The sequence below is a fragment of the Strix aluco genome, chromosome 23, assembly GCF_031877795.1.
Source record: "Strix aluco isolate bStrAlu1 chromosome 23, bStrAlu1.hap1, whole genome shotgun sequence".
NCBI lineage: Eukaryota > Metazoa > Chordata > Aves > Strigiformes > Strigidae > Strix > Strix aluco.
The window spans coordinates 4,348,601-4,370,038 of NC_133953.1; the positions used below are offsets into that span (position 1 = coordinate 4,348,601).

Consider the following 21,438-nt stretch of genomic DNA (forward strand, 5'->3'; position numbering starts at 1 on the left):
ACAGACCTTTAGTCCCTGACTGCAGTTTTGTCTGCTGCTCCTTATGCTAGATAAGGTTGGTCTCTAGAAGACTACTTGCTCTTTGGCTACAGTCTGTTCCTTCCTTGCAAAATGTGATTGCACAGTCAGGTGCCCTCATGAGTATTAAAGAACAAATACTGGAGTTTGCCCATGTCTGACTTAAAACTCTGATAGGAAGCGTTGAGAACAAACACTCTAGAAGAAGTCCTGAATTAGACTGTCTTGGGGAGGGAAGGGTGTTGGAGATGGTTGGGTTTTGTTTTATGGAGGTTTTATGGTAATCTGCTGTCTACACAATGTGCCTGAAGCTACACTTCATTTCTCTGACCATGGTCTGTTTGCAGTATGTGTTTGGTTCTGAGTAAATGTCTTTGAGGAAATGTGCTTCTTCATTTCAGTTTTTCCTTTGATTAGTGGGACATGTCAACCTACTGAAAACAATCCACCAGCTTTCTCAGACGTGTGTTGTACAAGTCAGTCTGTCCCCTAAGACTTTCAACCACAGGATGGGATCTAGTATTTCTGTCAGAACTGGAACTCTTGGGTGCTCTACTGAACTGTGGTAAAAAGTAGACCCAGATATCTGAGTCTCAGGCTACACAATGGATTTTGACTTGATTACAGTTAAGGAGAACTTGGTGTCCAAATCCCTGGGGCATGGTTTTTAAGGAAAGACAATATGGCCCATGGTCACTGAGTTAAGACAATGTGGAAAAACAAAGTAAGCATGAGGAGAAGAGGATCACTTCAAAGCTGTGAGCTTGTTTTGGCAGAGGAGTGTTGTGCCACTCAGAAGTGGTTTAATGCTAGAACAAACCTGATCACCCATTAACCTGCTCTAGCTCAGTATCTGTCTTCTGTATGTCATTTTTGTCAGGTATATATAATCCCAGTGCCCCAACCTCTCTGATTCTGGGAACAAGTACATACTCAAACTCCCAGAGAAGTATATTCTTGCTGCAGATGGTGGGGACGGGTGCACAAAACCTCTGACCTTCTTTAAATTCCTCTGTAAACAGAGGAAGTATAAACATTCAGACCACTCCACTGTAAGATTCAAGCCACTTTCTTTCCACCTCCAGTCCTGTGCAGTTGGTAACAATGTGGGATTCAGTCTAGGCACTGTCTTTCTGTAGCAGACTCTTGTTCTGCTGATAATGTGTTTTGTTTGTATCTTCCACATCTGCAGCTCTTTTTTTGTGGTTTTTTTTTTTTTTTTGTTGTTGTTGATTTGGCAGCCTCTTGTCATTCCTTTAAATTTCTCTTTTAGATTGCATAGCAAAATCCCACCTGATGTGGAAGAGGGGTTTCTCCAGGAGTGGCTATAAGAGGATGGATTGGAAAGCACAGGGCAAGGAAGATCCCTGAAGAAAGGAGAGCGCCTGCTTCCTGTCCTACAGCCAGAAGAGGGTTAACAAGGCTCACAGCTCCCGAGCAGGCAGTGTGTGCACTTGGCAGTGAGAGATGTGCTACAGTATGAGAGGAGTGGAGCAGCTCTGTTGGGTTTGCCGGCTGTCAGACTGACCCTGCATCTCCGGAGCTCTGTCCGGCTCACACAGGGCTCCCCGCCTCCCAGCCCTGCCTCCCGCCTCCGGAATGGGACCTTCCCCTCTGCCCACGGGGGCGTGGGACCCGGGCATGCTGCTGTGAGGCTGCCTGATGAATGAGTGCCCCTCCAAGCAGAGCCAGGTAAGCCAGCCTTACTCTTGCCCCCTTTCAGCCGGGAGTCGGTGGCACTACTGTTGGTGCTGGGTTTTGATGGTCTGTGGGAAGCCAGGCAGATATGTGACGGTGCTGGTCTCTTAGCATGGAATAAAAAGTACAGATCTTTGGGGACACTGTCACACTGTCCCCTCTGGAGGTGTCTGAGGGGACTTGCATCGTTTTGGCAGCGATGTTCTCCATTTGAAACACTGAAGTTACTGCAAGTCAATAGTAAAGCTATTAACATGGACTGTTGAAAAGGCTGTGATGGGAGAGATTGGCTTGTGTTTTTGGAGGGATAAGAAATTCTGTTACTTGTCACTTTTCATGTCACAAGATTTGAATGTCTGAGACAGGTCTGGTGAGGGTCATGGTATTAAAATACTCCACACCATGTAAGAACAGAAGGCATGGTCTTTTCACACAGGAAGGGTGGTATGTTCAAATAACTGTACACTTAGTATTTTGTGGACCTCCTGGATATTGCAAAATGCTTGTACAGATATTGCTTCAGTTTTAAAATGAAGCTTTTTGCTTGGTCCTCATACCACTCAATTCTGTGGGTTTTTAAATTTTATTTCTTAGGTTTCTTTTAGGAGCAGCTTTTAGCTCTGTCAACATGTATTCCTAGCTTGCACATTGCCTTGGAAATAGCATGCTAAATGTGAGTTAGCAGGCTACTGAACGCAGCAGGTTAGTCTAGCCTTCTCATTTGAGTTGTCGGAAAAGCTATTGCAACAAATATAGCTGGTTGTCTATGTGCTTTTAGAATGAACTTAAGGCTTCTGAATATCTTATATAATTCATATATATACACATATGTGTCTGACAGGAGGCATAACTTAGCGCAGTAAACAGAGTTGCCAGAAATCCTTGGCTGGAGTGTGGGCTGAGCTAGACGGGGATTTTGACCACACGTTGATTATTCTGTGAATACCCTTGGCTCATAAAACGTATACCCACCTAATCATATTAATAGTAATCTTTCTCAGAAGCAGACATTAGGCCTTAAATAAAAGATGACACTGTTAATCTTGGCTGTTAGATGATTGTGATTCCCTGAATGTCTGACAGAAAATTTATAAAATATTAGCCTTGTATGTTTGCATCTGTAGAGAATGCAGAAATGGCAAACTTCATAAGCCACTGGAAATCTGATCAAAATGTCCAACTCTGAAAGAAGAAAGCAGGTGAAAGCTTGACTTAAGATCTCAGAAGCATTTCCTGTTTTTTTAGTCTTTTGCACAGCTGCCTAGTGTCCTGTTGCTTATAGCAATTGCAAGCTTGTAAACCAGAATGAAATACTACTGTGATTTGTGACCAGAGCTGATCTGCTTGTCTTTCATTTATCTAATAACAAAATGTTGCATCATGTGATACATAATCCATTGTACCTGTGTGCATATTTCATGAAAACATGCTGAAGTGAATAGGGAAAAAGAAATTTAATGTCAATATGGAGAGATCAGGTGCTGTTACCCTTGTCTGCTTTTGACCTTTCCCATATAAGAAGCCTGGAACAATTGGGTAAATGTTAAATAAGAGATTTGTTACATGAAAATTCATATAATTCTGTATTAAAGAATGACTGTGGCTTGGATCTTGCTTGATCTGGATTAGGTGACCTCTGATAATTTTTTCTTTCCCTTGGCAAACTGTATTCAGTGAATACTAATGATAAGACTGGAGCTCAGGTCTTGGAAAAACAAAACTGAAAGGCTTTTGGAGTTCCTGTTGCCTTTTTCCTCTCTAAGAATGGAAGCAGGGGACTGAATGCTTCACTCTTTGGCCTATCCGGGAAAGAACGTGGTCTCTTAAGACTTTATAACATGAGTTTTCTTCTATGAATGTAGATGTTTATCAAGAAAATTCACCTGGCAGTTTATCAATTCCTTGCTAGGAAGTCAGACAACAAAACATCAGGAAGGAGAGCACTTAGAGCACCAGCTAAGGATGTTCTGGAGGGTCCTGTGTGCCAAGGAGGCATTCTGTTGAGGTTCCTCAGAAGATGTGTGCAAAAAAGTAACACCTCGGGGTAATGCCATGTGGCTGGAGTGTCTATTAGAATAGAACAGGAGTTCCTGGCTTTCATTTAATGGCCAGCAGCTAAGCACGTGCACGATTTAAGTACAAAATATTGCTGTAGTTAACATTGCCTGGCTACCTCGGAACAATCCATGCAAGCTGAAGAAATGTCTGATGGAGTTTCTCCCTTTTGACATGGCCCTTGCTCTGGAAAAGGGAGAATCCCCTTGTTAGCCATTAGCGTGGTTTCTCTGGGACAACAACAGTCCATTGCATCTGTCATTGGACCCAGTCTGTGTCCCAGCTATGACACGGAGTGCCTGTGAAGTCTTGGCAGGGGTGGTGGTGTAAATCATGGGGTGAAGAGGAAACGGGAGGCCCGTGCAATGTCATAAAAATGTGTGTATGTGGCAGTGGTGGGGTGAAGAATCTAGAAGAGAGGTCAACAATGTTAAACTTCTTGGGAATGTACGGGCTTTGTCACACACCCCTTCAAGCACCATGCCTTACTGTTGGCTAAGTGTCTCTCTTTATTCAAATTTCACAAAGGAAAAAGGATTCTGCTTATTCAGTTAAGCAGCAGGAATGTATTTTGACCTTGATGATCAGTACAAGCTGGAATATGTACCGTGTATAACTAACAAGTGATTTCTAGAGTGAAGAGATATTTATGGAAAGGCTGTGCATGCTGCTGAAGGCAGAAACGCATGATTCTGATTACCTTGCATCTTGAAAAAATTCTGAGTCTTGGAGGAAACTGTCATCCCTGGGAAGAAAATGAAGCGAACAAAGTGCAACACCTGATGGGCAATAATCTTATTGTATGGCTAAACTTACTATGAAGGTTTCATTTATAAAAGACAAAGAATTTATAGTTGACTGTTTGGGAAACACTATTCTTGTAGCTACACTGTAATGTGCCTGTATCAGAGGTGAATTTAAGCAGTGAGTTTGAGAATTTATGCAATTCTACATAGAACTGTTTACTATTTCTAAAGCATCTGTTGCTTTTTAATTATGTGAATGATATTTATAAATGTCTTATTTAACATAATTATGACTATTCACACTCCACCAGGGCTTTTTTGTAAACAGACTTATAAAGCAAGCTTTTATCTTGAAACAAATTTGATGCAATGAGGAATGAGGTGCTGGAGTTCAGGCTCTTGGTTAAGGAGGAATCTTAAATTGATTTGGGGATGAGCAGTAACGTGAAACAGCAATAGTAAAAGGCACCATAGGACAAAAGGAGAGACAAAGCATAGCCTTACCTGCCCTAAGGAATACAGTCCTACGTTCGTGAGCTTTCATGGTGTGTGCTATTTTTTGATCCAAAAAATGAAATTGCTGGTTATAACACCATACTTTTGGCAACATCTGTCTGGCTTGCCTGTAGTTAGTATATTCTTTCAGTGCAACATGCTTAAATGCTTCTGTACACATTGCTCTTGTGTGTTGCAGAGCTGGATGCCACCCTGCTTGCCCCCATTGTTGCATGTCATGCATGCTGCTGTTGTGAACTTGGGACCTGTGTATTATATTCTCCTGAGACTACATATTGATGCTTACTTGTCCTGTGCACTTCGTCCCAAGCTCCTTAAGGCAAAGGGTTGTGGTACACAAGCTTTAGTAATCTACTCTGGGAATAGATCTTGGGTCTCAGAACAGTGTTTTGCGATAAGTTTCTGCAGTAATGAAATGCAAATCTGTAACTCTCCTCTGCTTCCATGCTCTGATAAGTCTTTATTGGGGAGGCAGGTGCAGGGGTGAAGGTCAGGACGTTGTTTTAGTCCCATAGTCTCTGAAATAAGTTACTTCCTTACAGGAGATAGTTGAACAATATGGAAGCTCAACTACATTGGGTGTGCAGGCAGCAACTTAATGGGTACATATGGTGAATGTCATTCCATTTCATATATACAAATTAACCAGTGTGAAACTGTCCTTGATCTTGAAGGCCTTGGGTTTGTCTACAGTCTAGCTACTCATGGAAGGCAGGATCAAGCCTCCTGTTCTTGGATGGCAGATGAACAGCAAGATCTATATTTTAAACTTCTATATAAAGATATAATGACAGGTTGGTTAGAGCGCTAACATAGGCCACTTGGAGGTTTGACTTTAGTCCCTGCTCCATTGTAGACTTCTGGAGGGACAATAAGTATGTCATTTAAGGTCAGCCATTTTATGAGTATGCTGGTGTTGATTTTGGTGGTATTTGAATGTCTAAAAAGCATGAGCGGTGCTGGCACTCAGCCTCTAGCAAGGAGGATGCCAGCATCACCCTGGAAGATATTGTAATGATAAATACAGAACAAATAGAGAAATGCTGTATGATTGTAATGGGAACCAGATTAACATCTTAACTGGTAGACTAGAGTTATGGTTGTTTCTAGACTAGCACTAGAGTTTTTCTTCCCTTCTGCTCTCCTCTGGACCACTTAGATCAGCTGCTTTCAGAGACAGTCTCTTCCTCTTGCTTGTGGTAGCTATACCAATGACTATCTCCAATACCTCACATGTCCTGGACTCCTTTACTTAGCTTTGACTCCTTAGAGACTGCTTGCTATGCCATTCCCATGTCTGCTTACGGGATTTGGGGTGAAAGCTTAATGCGAAACAAAATGGTAGCCATGTTACCTGTGGCAGTGCCTGCTGATGTTGTTCTATTTCAGACAATTAGTCTGATATGTTTGGCTGTTGCTTGTCAGTCTTGCACAGCAGTGCTGTGGACTTGTAAGTATTTCCCTGCTTCTGTGGCGTGCTACACTAATGTTGCTGTGGGATCTCTTGAGCCACTGAAGATGCATGCTGTATAATCAAAATGTGGCATTCTACCACTACAAGATTGTCAAAATGTGGGTGGTGTCCTGTGTTGTGTCTCCTGTCTGTAAATCAGGATTAGGTGTCATGTTTTGGGGCTGTACTGTTCCGCAGTTCCTGTTGATCCACAGGTTTATGTCTGCTATCAGCTTTATGCTACTTCCAGCACTTATTGCACATGCCCACATCTTTCTGCAGCCTTTTTCCACCCTCCCCTTCTCCTTTGGATATTTGGCAAGGGTGGACACCAAAGAATTGGGCTTTTATAAGGATGATACTTGGCTTGCTAAAATAGTTTAAAATGGAGTGACCTTTATAAGGGATGGAAAATGTCAAGCTTCTGGCCGTGTGTCTGTATCTGCTGACAAGGAAAATTTTGGGGGTGGGGATGGATGTGTTTCAGATGTGACTGTGGAACATCTTGCCCTATTCATGGGTGAGGCAGGAGTAACAGATGAGAATGACCATGCTACATTCTAGCCTTGTAGCTGCCATGTTTTGTGTTGAGGTGTGTTAGGCTTTTCTGTGACATACGCCCAAATTCTATACAGTTGTCCTGTGTTTTTTCCACCACCTCTTCCTTGTGATACGGCTGGATCATATAGTGCTAGTTGTGTCCTACACATACTACATGGAAGGAAGAGGGATTGGAAATGCTTTTTGGAGATAATTATTATGATCTTCAGCCCTTATCTCTTCTAAGAGAAGCTAATCTAAAAGAACAAGCTGTCGTTTCCGCCTGTGGTGTGACACTCATCACTGTGACACATGACACGGTAGAAAGGGCAGAGACCCGTGAGCTGTAGAACCTTGCTGCCCTCCTGCCCCCTCAAGCAAGGAGGAAACCCATCCAAAAAGTAACAGTTTACCTGATCTGACAGGCTTGGGTTTTAAGTTAATTGTGTAAAATCTGGAACAGAGCATATACGGGGAAAGAAGATGCATCTTCCCCTGTGCCTTGTTTGTCTAATGCTAAACTAACTGGGTGGCTCAGAACCTGAAACTGTGCCATTTGGGGGGATCTTTGCTTTTGGTAGGACAGAGCACAGCTGGGTAGGGAAGTGAAACTAAAGGCTCAGTGTGCTGGTGTAGGCTGTAGTGCTGTGATAGTGTGAGATTTCTGCAGCTTTCTCACATTTCCATTTCTAACTAGGTCATTTACAGTAACCATGCCTAGCTGGCAGGCCCGATGGCTGCAGTAGAGCCACATGTTTTCTCTATTCCAGTTCTTACTTAATGAATAAGGTATTTATTTTAAGCAGTCTTCATGTGAAAATCTGCAGTGTGGGGTCAAGAAGAGCAGAATTGGCATGCCTGCAGGTCTTAACGTCTATCTTTTGTTATTCGATGATACCACAGGAAAAACTCACTTCTGGAACTGTGTGTAACTTTGTTACATTTTTAATTAACTCTGTGGCAGGGAAAGAGGATAAATAACCTCAAACATTAACAGATAATCTGTGTTGAAATGAAAGATTAATGAAGGAGCAGCTCTGGTACACTGCTGTGATTGAGGTGGAACTGCAGAGTCCAGCTAATGACTTACTAGTTGGCTGAGGCCTGAGTCCCAGGAGAGAGCACTGTTGGGTTAATATTCTTTTTTTACCCAAATGATTCATGATCTTTCAGCTTGCAGAATTTGCTGGCAGAGTATTTGTTAAGTACTAGAAAGGGAGGGAGATGGGTGAGGAATAACTTATTCCATCTTAAGTTCCTAGGAGCAGTTATTTCTACACCTGCAATTATCTATGTGCAAGGCACCCAACTGTGACCTTAGATTGCAGTTTCTAGAAACTACCACGGTACAACATTGCAATGGAGAGTGCAAGTTCAAATAAATGACTTTGCAAAAAGGTGGCTTCTAGACTATGCACGAAACTGCCCACTAACAGCATCTAGCATGACAAAGGGTTGGGAAGATGGCCTTCAAAGGTTTCTGAAAGCATCGTGTGCAAATATGCATGTATTTGTCATAAGCTTTTTAAAATGTAGGGAGATGTATTGTCCTGAAAACAGTTGCTGTTTGAAACATCTGCTAACTATTAAGTTTGAGGTATAGTAGGTATCCTTAAAACATGTCACCGCCTTCAAGGAAATAGAGAACTGGCTTTACATAAGGTACTAGTTATGCATGGAACAAGACATGACTTTATCGTGAACGTATAAAAAGTTCATATGGAGAGTTATATGTGGTGATCTTCTGTTTTAAATTCACTGTCTCAATCTGAATTATTTAAGCCTTTAGTTTGCTGATCAGGATACAGGTGTTACTGTGTTGTAATCTACAGATGGAGATTTGATCAAGTGTTCTCACGTTCTAAAAGGATTTGGGTGTCAAGGTACACCAAGTACGCACCTATGGCAGCTGTGGATGCACCACTGCCTAAATGTCCAGCTATGTAAACAGCTTGATCAAGTCTGATAGTCATGTACATATCAAAGACCACAATCCACTTTTTTACTGGTATGATAGTATTAAGGATATACTCGGATGCATTCTTCAAATACCAGTACCTTGCACCCCAAGTTTGCAGGACACTTGATATGAGTCTGGGAAAGCTGGATCCAGGTAGCATTTTGTGATACAACCTGCAATGCCTGGGCTACGTGTGAAGATGTACTTCAGGGATGGTGGCCTTGGAGCAGTGACTGGTAGTACTAGTATGTTTTTGGTAGAGTTTAGATAGGTTAAGACCTGGTGCTGTGGGGCTGGTGTGATGAGATGTGCAGGGTATCTGTGTTGCTAAAAATGGGAGCTCTGGGCCCAGTAAATACTGCAAGCAGAGAAACAATCAGGCTTGAGTCCTAGGTTGCTCTGAAAACTTTTTTGTTGGATGCAACTGTAAGGGAGTAAGAAATACTGACACATTCATCCAAGGAAGGCAAGCCTCACGCAGATTTCCTCCTCCTGTGCTGAGAGACTTAAGTATTTATGGCAAACAGAATGAGAAACTAGCCAAAGCTATTTTTATCACTGGGCCTCTGTCTGCTGGATGTTCCCTTCCTTTGCTCAGGTTTAGTTCCTGTCCCTTCAGCTGTCCTTTCTTAAAACTCAAGCACACCTTTTTTTCACTTTGAATTTGGTTTGCCTTTGCCTGCTAGATGCGAAACTATTTTGTGTCACTAATTTTAGTCTTGCAACCATAAATTCCAAGGACAGAAATGAGAGCCCTGTTAGGCTTGGCTTGGACTAGCTTTTTGCCTCTCAGTGATGATGCTTTGCTCTCGTGCTTCTTATACTTTGACCTCAATGCTTTTTATGCTTTACCTCTTCTACAGGTGAGGAAGCTGGTAGAGTGAGAGCAAGTAATTTGTATAATGTCAGGCATGTTTAAAGGTCAAGTTACAAAATCTACTTGGGGATTCTCCTTTTGTGATAGAACTTTGTGGCCATTGCTTGTAAATGACTGGTAACTTGTAGTTTCATGTTAAGGTGTCCAGAGCTATGTTCTCTTTGCAGTATGTGCACTTTTGTGGACTCTCTTGGGTCACTTCCCTTGCAGGGTTCTTAAGCATTTAAAAATATTAAAGTCTATGGGTGGTTTTCATAAACTTGCTGTGACATGCTCACAAAAAAGTGGATACTAGTTTTACAAAATGGCCTTAATACTTACTTGTGTCTCAACCCATTCCCCTTGCTTACCTTTTCACACTCAAGTTCAGCTATGTTATGACTGAAACATCCACAGAATTGTCCTGGTTCATTTTTATCCTGTTATTCCTTGCTTCATACTCTGGAGACCTCTTTAAATGACTCCATTGGCTGTGTGATGTTCTATCGTATGAGTCACTGCAGCTGTCATCCAGCCAAGATGTACACATCTGAACTTTTTATTCTAGACTAATTTATCAGTTTCTCCTCTATTCTTACTGATTTCTCTCTTCTACCAGTTTTCTTTTCCCTTCTAATCTGGCTTTTCCTGGCTCTAGGGTATCCAATTATTAACCAGTATCTCAGTCTTTGGTTTTGAAGTCGTATGAGTGGTTGGCAAGATAAAATCGGTAGGTTGGAAACACAAGTTCCTCAGGTCAAGGGAATTTCTTATAGCCAAATTACTTGGTTCTGTCACATTTTCCACTTGGTGGCAAAGTTGGCCAGTTTCCTGTGATCTTTCAAACTGCAGAATTAGTTACCAAATCTGAGATCTTCTGCCTTGGCTTTCATTTTAATCTCAATCCTTTCTTTTACAGGATAGGCAAACCAATAGATAACATTTGTCTTTAATCTCATCTGAACTGAACATCTGCTCTTCCTTGCCTTTGCCAGAGAAAGCTTTGGGGATCTAGGCTAGGTGGAGGAGAGGAGGAAACTAATTATTATTAGAGCAGTCTAACTGTTAAAAGACTTCCCCCTTATGTCACAAGGGAGAGAAAGGAAAAAAATGACCAGTGTGTACAGAGGCTCTGGAGTACCTTGGTACTTCGAGAGAAGCTCCTCATTTCATTTTAATGAGACCTTGGAGTACAAAGGCAACTCTGATCTGTCACTTAGCAAAGCTGGAAGAGAGCAAAATGACGCAGTGTCCTTAAAGCTTTTAAGTTTGAACTTCTGTGAGGCAGTCTGCTCTTCTGAATTGGGAATGCTTCAGCTTCTCTCCTGCTAGATCACTTGGTACTCATGTTTTTTGGCTGCTTTTGAGCTGTTTGTGCAGTGCTATATGGGTGTCTCTGATCTGGAAATACTCTAATCTCCTGCACCGTGCTGCCCCTGAGCTAACAAACCCTTAGAGCTCAGGGATGTTTGTGCTCTCTTTCCAAGCCCTTGCAGTCTTATGGCTGGAGTAGGCAGATCAGGCCAGTTTACTACTTGTGTAGGTAAGCCTTTTATCTCTTAATGGGCCAATATTTTGAGTAGCTAATGAGTAGCTTATATGCCCCTAGCATCTACAGGAGCTCCTTGGCTCTAATTCTGTACAAATAGCAGCATTGTTCTTTGTAGGTATTATCCCTGTATATGTGATGGGGGAGATAGACATGAGGAATTTTCTGGGGAACAGGAAAATTAACTGGAGCAGGAAATAAAAATGAGCTTTTTAATCTCAGTAGTGGTTTCTATGCCAAACTGTTGTCATTTTCCAGTGGAGTACGCTTGGTGCCAGAGCACAGATGAGATGGATTGCAGCTGGGGGATATAAAGCCAAGCTCCCCACTGCTCAATACTAGCTGATGCAGCTCTATTAAAATCAATGGAGCTGCTCTGCTTTATGCCAGCTAAGAACTTTTGCCTGGAGTGATTTGCTTTTTAATGTGGTCCTGCAGGGCTGTCTATGTCACTGCAAGTCTGTGCTTTTATATGGCCACATGTCTTGATTCATTGTCTCCTGTGCCTGGCAATTGTAGAGATTGAGACTAAACAGACTAGGCCAGGTGGCATTACTGACAGTATTTCATTGGGTGTGAAGAACAAAATGTATGTAAGAGCCTTCTAGAGAAGGAATAAGTGCTTTTGTTTTGCTTTCTGCAGGCATTGCCATTGAAGGCAAAATTCTTTTTGTAAACAGGTATAGTTCTCTTCCCAAGTTGGTTATCTCCTTTGACTTGTTGAAAGACCAATTAATGCCAAAGCTGCTTAAATTTGGATGTGAAAAGATCGAGATCTCTCTATTTAAACACTGCTGAGTCCTCTCAGTTTAAACACTGTGGAGTAGAAGGGTTTAGAGTGGTGGTGGATCACAGCACTATATGGGAAACAAGACCTTTGCATGTTCAAAACATGTTCTGAAGGCTCTTTTGCTAAAGCTGATGTCATTAAGTACCATGGCTCGAATTCCAGGCCCTTGAAAACCACTCCTAACCCAAATGGGGCATAGTGATTGGTGCTCTGTTAATTTCTAAATGCAGCTTAGTTTTTACACACTTACTACTATGAGATCCTGCAGTGCTTTAATCTGCTTGTTTTTAAGGGGCAATTGAATTTTTCAGGCAGGGGGTTTAGGCTTGTTTTCTAGCTTCTCCTCCATTTGTGAAGTGTAGGGCTCTAAGGAGTTTAACACTGCTCTGATGTCAGCCCGTCGTTCTTGTGATGTGTATTGATTTTTTTTTTTTTTTTTTCTCCTGTTACTCAGTGAAGGCCTAAATGAAACTATTCTGGGCTATAATTTAAATGTCAAGTGTAATTATTGCTGAAATGATATGCTTACTAGTGCCCTTCACACTCTGGAGACATCTCTTCATCTTGAAGAGTGAACAGAAATTGAGATGAGATTGCTTGAGGCCAAAACCTGTAAGCACTGTCCGCAAGAGAGCATTCTTCACTTGCCCTCTTGGCAATATGATGAAACCTTATATAAGAGTATGTAATTTATGATTAAAGGGACTATTAGGAGTGTAGGAGTAACTGAGTGTTTCTAATCTCTGGCATAACCCTGAAAAGAGGGCTGAGGTTAGCTCAGTGGAGTCTACAGTTTATAGTAGCAATCTGGGAGTCAGCATCTCCTGAATTATGCCCTTCTGAAGATGGGCATTGGGGACTGGCTGGATGATTCTGCACAACTGCACTATGGGTTTAGTGCAGACGCTTCTGGGTTTTCTGCAACACAAGATGACTTGAGAAAATTCCCAAATTGGTATGTCTGTGTCCTATCCCTTGCTGCTGTGGCAGCTGTAAGACTACCAGCTCTCCTTCCTCAGTTCAAAAAAAAAAAATAAAAATCCCACTATTAATAAAACCTATGAAATGGCATTCACTTAATAAGCATATTTCAGTATCCTGTGTAACTGCATTTATGAATCTTATGGTGAGTTGGTGCAATGAAGCAGGATTCTGCTGGAGTAGTTTAGCTCACTGCGAAACTGCCAGAGAATTGGAATCTGTTTTAAAAATGGGAGTTGGGCATCTTCATCTGCTACATGGGTTGGGAAGCCTGAGAACGGCAAAGCACATCTCATCCTCAACCTCTGTGGTAGGTTAAAGTACAAGACTCTTGGGCTTGTTTCCATAAGAACCTTGGCAAGTTGGTAGAGGCATCTAAAGGTCACTTCAAGGACCACTTCCATGACCACTTCCATGAGCTGAGAGTAAGAAAAGTTTCTGGAAGGGGCTGTTCCTTTAGGTATGCTTTTCATGAGTTTTACATATTGGTTTTCTTTTTCCATTGGCTTCTGCCTCCCTCCAGACTCAAGAGGGAGAAAAAAAAAAACCCTAATCACAGCAAAATAGCAAATCCATGTTAATAGTTTTACTATGAGCATGCTCAAAAGATATGTGCTGCATATGTGTTTAAATATGAAAATAAATGGGGTAGAGTTTTGTTGATGGCAAGTAAGCTGCTCTGAGTAACAGCTTGGCATATTCAAAACCAAATGTGCTGCTTCCAAAATGTCATAAAATGTATGTGTAGCATTTGACTGTCTGTGTGCCATCTGTGTGTTTTCTAGTAAAGCTCTGAATAACTTGCTAATCGTTACTGTATGTTGTTCCTTTCTTTAGCACCCTTGGATTGTAAGGAGAATTCCTGAGAAGATTTTTTTTCTTAGGGGTTTAATTCAGCTGATTGTTATGCTTTACTGGAATTCTTATCTGAGGAGGAAATGAAGTTAGGAACTCCTACACCTACTTGAGTGTTTTGGATTAAGAAGTGATCCCATTAAAAGCAAAAGGCCCCCACTAAAAAGGGGAGAGCTCAGCTTCTATCTGTTGAGCAACAAAAGATGCAAGCTAACGCATCGGTATCAGACAGAAATAGAAGTAATGAAGTGATATGAGGAGAGTAAGAGGGAGGGAACGTTATGTAGGCAGTTTGGAGAAGATTACTTAAGAGTAGAACAAATAAACACTCGAGTAGTCTGTCAAGGTAATTTCTGTTCAGTGATTGTAGTAAACCTGAGAAATGCTCCCCTGAAGGTGGCTGCTTTTTTGATTTGAAATTTGATTCAGTTACTGCAAATCTGTGGACAGTGTCGCACTGCTTGTATGTTCTAAACTGCCATCTTCATGGTGGTAATGGTGTATAATTTTACAATCAAGATGCTACCAACGTGTTAATAAAGTCAAGTTCTACTGCTATGGGAATACTTGAATTGCAGTGCTAGCAAGGCATATGGGTAACAAAATTAGGAATTTGGAAGAAAATGGGGAATTTGCCATCGGATGCTTGGGTGGGTCTCAGGTGTCATAGTATTGGCTGGGAGATGCAATTAAGGGGTACGAATTCTGTAGAGACTGGGAGGAAAAAGAATTTTGTGCATATATTTCTCTTCAGAGAAAAAATTGGTAGATGCTATCTGAAGATAGCATTTTGCCTGAGGTCCCCTCCAGTGTTTAACCCCTGAGCTTTGCACTATATATTAAATTTTACATTTGTGAATATTTACATTTATGTAGACGAGCATCCCCTATTGTCTTGTATTTTCAGAATTGGATAGGCATAAATACTTAGGAGAGAAATATTCTGTGCTGAGGACTGGGATAGACCAAGCAGTACTTTAGCTGTTGTCTTATTCTTGGCTGTTTATAGCCACCTAATGGCTTGAATTTTTTAAGTTCTGGGAAAAATGGAAAAGAAATGGTGAATAAAGTTCAGACAAGCTGAAGAACCTGAAACGTTTCACCAGGGAGCTGTGCAATGTAAATTCCTTGTAAATTTAGGACCTGCAGGTGTGTGCCCATTTCTCACGTGTAACATGTTAACTCGCCCCTCCTTGTGAATAAAAGAGCATTTGCTTTATGACACTGGATGGACAGTTGTATTTGAGGTCTTCAACATAAACCAAACTTAAAAAACAATGAAGTGAAACACTCCTGTGAAATGCTAGTGGTAATTTTGGTAATTGCTACTTGGTATATTTTCACCACGTGTTGTCCACGTGGGTGGCTTAGTTCTGAATTAAAGCAGCCCACAGGCAGATACCCCAGTCCCACTTACTGCTGAATCCCTGCACTCCAGTACATGGGTGCTTCTACATGAGCATTTTAGTGTGGATCAGAAACATGCTTCTGAATCCAAACTCCCAGTCTGACTCAGTGTGCATCACAGAGCATGCTATTTGGCTTTCAGATAAAGCTGAATTGTGAGGATGTACTCCTTACCACTGAATCTGCAAAACCAGACTTAAACTGTCTGGAATGTTTTCCTCAGTTTAAGAACTTTTCTTGAAGTTCTGTTCATTGTGGCAAAGAGAGAAGCACAGCAGCCCAAGAACTGACAATGTTTTCAGCTTCAGTCTGTACAACACTGATACCTCTTAGCCCATTCATACAATCCATGTAGTCGTATGATTGGCAGTCCAAGATAAGCAAGACTTGTGTTTTTGAGATGTGAAAGAGTGGTTATTAGAGGAGTACAGGTGCCTTCTGAAGCTGTACGCAGCATAGTTTTACTTGGAAGGTGTTCACTTATTTTTTTTTTTTACTTATGTATTTGTTCCTGTTCATTTCACCAACTCCTTATTAAAATTGCTTGTCTGAATGAAACCAAAATTAATGACTTCAAATTGTAAACTTACTTTGAGTCTAGTTCTTGCTGTGATAATGCTAGCCTTTTGCCCAAAGCTCAGCTTTGATTCTCTTCATAAGCATATGGTGAAAACCAATTATGAGCTCCAAAGAGACCCAATCACATAACGCTTGAGTTTTGATGGCTCTGTTCCACTGAACTGAAATCTGCCTATTGAGTTTGTGATGCCTTTTTTCCCATAGGTTTGATTAACATTTTGCAGTGGAGAAAGCAGAGTTTTCCATCTGTAAATAATAAACCTGTTGTAAAGGCTGGAGAGATGATTTAAAAAAAATGGATCTGCTGAAAGAGACAACTAAGGTTGTTCCTGAGCCTCGAAGAGAGGGGATTTTTATAAGAAAGTGTTATGTGAGTTGGGTTTTGGCAAGCAATGGAGGGAATGTTAAGTCAAGCAGGACAGGAAGAAGTTTGAGAGTTGGGGTGTAAGGTTGCAAAAACATGAAATAGCAGGATTTGGAAAGCTGGGGGCAGGGCAGGATATTGTGTGTGCCTTTGAATTCTGGTCTTGGAGGAAAATCTTGTCTCACATAAACTACGTAATATAGGAATAGCTTCTGCAAGTGCTGCGTGTGTAGCCTGTCTGGCTGTCAGCTCTGATTGTGTGTGGTTTCATAGTGTTTCACAAGTTCAGGGTTGTGAACTACAGCTGGATGGATAAATATGAGTGTCCAAAACAGAGTTAGAATACAAAGTTCTTTTCAGGTAAATATAATCTGAGAGAGAATGGAAAAGGGAAACATAGAATGAAAGAAAAAAAAAAAAAGAGAAAAAGGCTGAAACTAACTCTGTACCTTTAGTAACTCTGCAAAAAATGTTTCTTACATCAGTGACGAAGCAGCCAGATGTTGGAAAAGCTCTGGTTTCTTTGCTGGAAGAATTTGACAGTACTGTATCTGTTTGAATGTTTCCTATGCCTTACATACCCTCATCAATGCTTAATGAATGAATTGAGATAATGTTCCTGTTTTGCAGCTGGGGAATGGAGGTGAAGATAACCAGCTGCTCAGATAGCTTCAAATAAACAGCATTAAAGAATTTGATTGAGCTTAGTGGGCTAGCACGTGCTGATTAAGGATGGGATTTGACTCATTTGCTCCAGGCTTCTGATCTATTTAAATGCTTATTTCACCATGAGCTAACAGCATGTGCTTACCTCCAAGTACTATAGAGGGAGCTCAGGGTAACCGCATCAGACTGAGATGTTTAGGGTAGCTGACTCTTAGCCTCAGTGACTAGCACAGAATACAACAGTAATATATTATTATATTATAAACCATAGCATGGCTATGGTTTAGTCTTCCGTCTTGTGATGAAAACGGGAATTTCCAGAAGGCTTCTTGCTGTTTATTGCATTACATGGTGCCAGTTCCAGAGTCTGCACTTCCAACATTGCCTCAAAGAATAAATGACATCCTTTTCGAAAGAGGCTCCTCTGGTGATATTTGTAGACAAATAGAATGAAAAGTTACTAGAAATCTCTCCATATTTTTCTTTCAGAGCAGGCTTGTGGATTTGTAAGGTTGAGAATAGTTGGGGTGGAGGTGTGTGAATTTATGGACCTCTCTGAACCTTGCTCAGCTTGGATCAGACTTATTTATGCCAGGTTGGACTGGCTCCTAGGTTTAGTAGCAATATATAGTATCTTATAATGATATATATATAGGTATTTGTACACCTTCCGTGCCTGTGGGCACTGGAATCACTGGCCAACACCTTATCTTAAGTATGTCAGGAGTTCTTATGCCACTAGGTCTCAATGTCAGTCATGAAGTAGGCAGATACTTGAGTGACAGCTTGCCTGGTTTGCATGGCTCTTGTTTTACATATTTAGATGATGATCACTGCGAAGTCTTCCCACACAAACCCCCTGCCTTCATCTCCTTTGACAGTCAGGGCTTGTTTCCATGGAGCTATTTCATCCATACCTTAGGAAACCTTTTTTCTGTTCCCCTATAGACATAAATTGAGGTTTCTATGGCAACATCTGAGGAGGGAAGGCCCATGATACCCTGAGCAAGAACTGATACTTGGTAAGCCCCATAACACACATGATGGCAGTGTTCACTGCCCTATTAGTTATTCTAGTTTATGTCAAATATGGTGGAAAAAAGCCTGAGGAACTGCCTGACTTAATAAAGCTCAAGCTCTGAAAGCTACAGTTGAAAAAGAAAAAAGGAATTCTGAGCAGTTAAACATAACTGTGTCATGCTGTGTATAGCTGTAAAGACATTTGAGATCAAAAATGACTGGCATGATGTAACTTCAATGTCAGTGAATCTTCCAGAACAATAGTAATAAGTCCTGTAAATCCATAAGCTTTTGTTTTTTATTATTTAAAGAAGTTGTAAAAATAATATATTAAAAAGGAATTATTTAAAAACAAACTGATTGTATATCTACAGAAAAAATAGTTTTTCCTTTAAACCTACAATATTTATTTGGGGGAGGAAGGAAGTAAACCACTATAAATTACGTGAATGCTAACACCAACAGTGTTGTGTAACTTCAGGAGAATCAGGAAGCATAGTTCATTTGTGTTGGATCAGGAAATGACTGTTGTTGAAATAGAGTCTGATCTGGCTCTGTGTGGTGGGTTTGATAAATTTTAGGCTGGAGCTGGTTGGGGAAAGATCCATTTTTTTTGGAAAATATGAAGGCAGGTCTTAAACTACCTGAAACTGAGTTTTGTCACATTTTCCAACACCCTTGTTCCCTAGCCAGCTATTTGAACTTCAATTTGAACTGATTAGAGGTGAAAAGAATATAATATGTTTAACAACAATTACTGATCTCTTCTTTGTGTCACTTAAGACAAATAGTTAAGAATAGGTGTGTCCTTCATACACCTGCATTCCACTGCACTTCTAGAGATGTTTTACTTGGTCTGATCGAGTTGATGAGGGGTTTTGTTGTAGTGATTACTGGATCACACCCTGTGACTTGAATCTCGAAAGATCCTTTGAAGAATCCTAGCAAAGGAAAAGGTGCCAAAAATTCTCCAAAGAAACTTAGCCTTGGGTATGTGTGTCAGTTCAGTGACTTGGAATTGTATCTCAATGGTATTAACTGAGAGGAAGATGAGAATGCTCTGCTAATAGCTCAGAAATAGAGGGCAGACTGGCAGTTTTTCTGAGTTGGCTGAAGTGCTGAGAGTGTCTGGAGGTAGATCATCAGCTGTTGCATTAAAGAAATGCCTGATGAAAAATGATGTGGGCCTTGAGTTTTCTGTCAGAAAACTATAGCTCTTTGTATTCTTGTTGCTTGCCTTTTCTTGAATTGAAAGTGAGTGTAATGGAGTATGTCCTGGGAAGGGGTCAATTCAACATCTGTGTGCACCTCTGCTGTGGGATTACTGACAGCCGGTTCACATCCTGAGCTGCAGTTCATTTATTGCTCCTGTTCTCTGTGTGTTTTCATAAGGAGTGACTGAGAGCGAAGCAACTTGCATATAAGCCACATTCCCACTGCAGGCCAAACTGATAATTCCTGGGAGGGGGGGAAAGAAACCCCTTGAGGCATATCCCAGTTTTTACACATCCACCAGACTACTGATGCCTTCTAGAGTGAAAAAAGATGTCTGGATTTACTAGTCACTTAAGTTGTATCTTTGGTGTTCTCCAAATGCACATCTTGTGCTGCCTTCTGTCTTAAAAACAGATGCTGCAGAAAAGTTGCTGCTTAGAGGAAGCACTGTGTGAGGGACAATCTCCTCATCAGTGTATGCCTGCAGGCCTGAGACCCACCTGACAGCTGCTCTGTTGCCTTCTGGTCCTTGTGGCAGCTGCTGTAGTAGCAGTTGCTGCTTGCAGTTGCTTTCTGTGCTTGCTGAAATGCCAGAGCAAGCTGTTAATTTACTGCAGTTTGAGACAGATTAGGGCCAGTGTTATAAAAGTGAACTTTGTTAGTTGTAGTCTTGTTGTTTGCTGCCTCTGGCTTTGAAACCACTCCTAGGACAGCAGTGAGAAGGGAGGGGAAGAGCCACGGAAGATCCTGCCTGATTCCCATACTTTATTCAGCAGGATTTCCTATGATCCGGTGACTCCCTTCTCCACTTCCCCCCCCCCCCCCCCCCCCCCCCCCTTCTGTCCACGTACAAATCCATTCAGAGTGCCTTCCTGCCAACACTACTGCAGCTCCCAAAGGTGATGAAATGAATCCAGTGCTGTGTTTTAGAGGTTTCCCTGAGGAAGATAGCCATGGAAGACTGCCTCTGCTCTCTGCTGTTTGTTTAACCCCGTAAGTGCTGCACTTGTGCATTGTGGCTACTTGAATGTGTACTGTACTGAGGACTTAACTATTCAAACTTAGGCAATTATAGTTCAAAAAAGTATCAGCTACCAGAAAGGAGAAAAGTGAGCAGAGGATGTGCAACAGTGGGTATTAAACAAGCTTGTTGATTGTAGCTTATGTTTTTGTCATGTGGGGCTGTAAGCAGCAATAGCAGCTTCCCTGAGGTATTTGTGAAGGAAACGGCAATAAAAGTGGAGGAGTTTGCTAGTGGAACTGGAGTGTCAAAGTGCTGTACAGAAAAAGCATTACGATATTACATGGTTAAGATTCTTCACCAGTGATATACCGGTGAAATTACTTAAATACCATTGTGCATACTATAATCTGTAGTTGAATTGTATTTGTAAGAATGTTAGATGCTCTGTTCTCCTCAAAAATAAGGTAAATAGTGAGTACTTCTTGAGACAGAGGGAGTTGGTCAGAAAAATGTGAAGGGATCTCAAGAATGTGAGTTCCTACAAGCCTTTGGTTGTTATCTAAACTGATGTTCGCATCTTTTAGCTCATCAGTGGCCTATTTGAGTGAAATAATGGATCCTGGTCTCCTTTCTACTATACCTGGCTTAGGTTTATTTTTGTTCTGGATCCCTGAAGTTATTTACCTTGGAGGTAAGTATCACTCTCTACATTATATAGAGACCTATGGCAAAGATATGACCAAGGATATACGGTAAGCAGAGACAGAGCTATGCATAAAACCTGTGCTGTCAGTTTATCAAAAGATAATAAACCTATGCTGACATACTTAACCCTAGCAAGACTCGTGTGCCGAGTCCAAAACGTGAATCCCCAGCCACAAATGGTCATCGCTTAGTTATATACATCTCTTACCTATAAACCTGAGCAAGAGCAATGGTTAAGCATTTGCTGCTTCAGCTGCACCAAAGCCAAACTGAGCTTTGCTTTAAGGATTGTTCTGAGATAGTTTTAAGTGTGAAGTAGTGCTTTGAATGTAAGCATCTGCAAGCAGCACAGAGCCTTAAGCACATGTTGCAAGGCTTGTGTTTAGTGACTCAGAAGGAAGAAGGCCATGTACTGAGTCTTCACTGCCATTTCTTGCAGAAGCACAGATTTTCTTTCGCTCTGATAAAATTTTGGATAAAACCCCCCACCCTTGATCCAGC

The 21,438-nt window shown here is 41.3% G+C and overlaps 1 protein-coding gene across 1 annotated transcript in view; it reads left to right on the top strand.

Moving 5' to 3' along the window:
- The first annotated feature begins 1,535 nt into the window (after nucleotides 1-1,535).
- The window catches only part of GRAMD1B (GRAM domain containing 1B), a 132,665-nt gene continuing 112,762 nt past the window's right edge, over nucleotides 1,536-21,438 (top strand). The window contains exon 1 of the mRNA XM_074848997.1: nucleotides 1,536-1,710. Coding sequence (XP_074705098.1) covers nucleotides 1,685-1,710 — 26 coding nt within the window. The 5' untranslated portion in view covers nucleotides 1,536-1,684. The remainder of the gene's footprint in view (nucleotides 1,711-21,438) is intronic.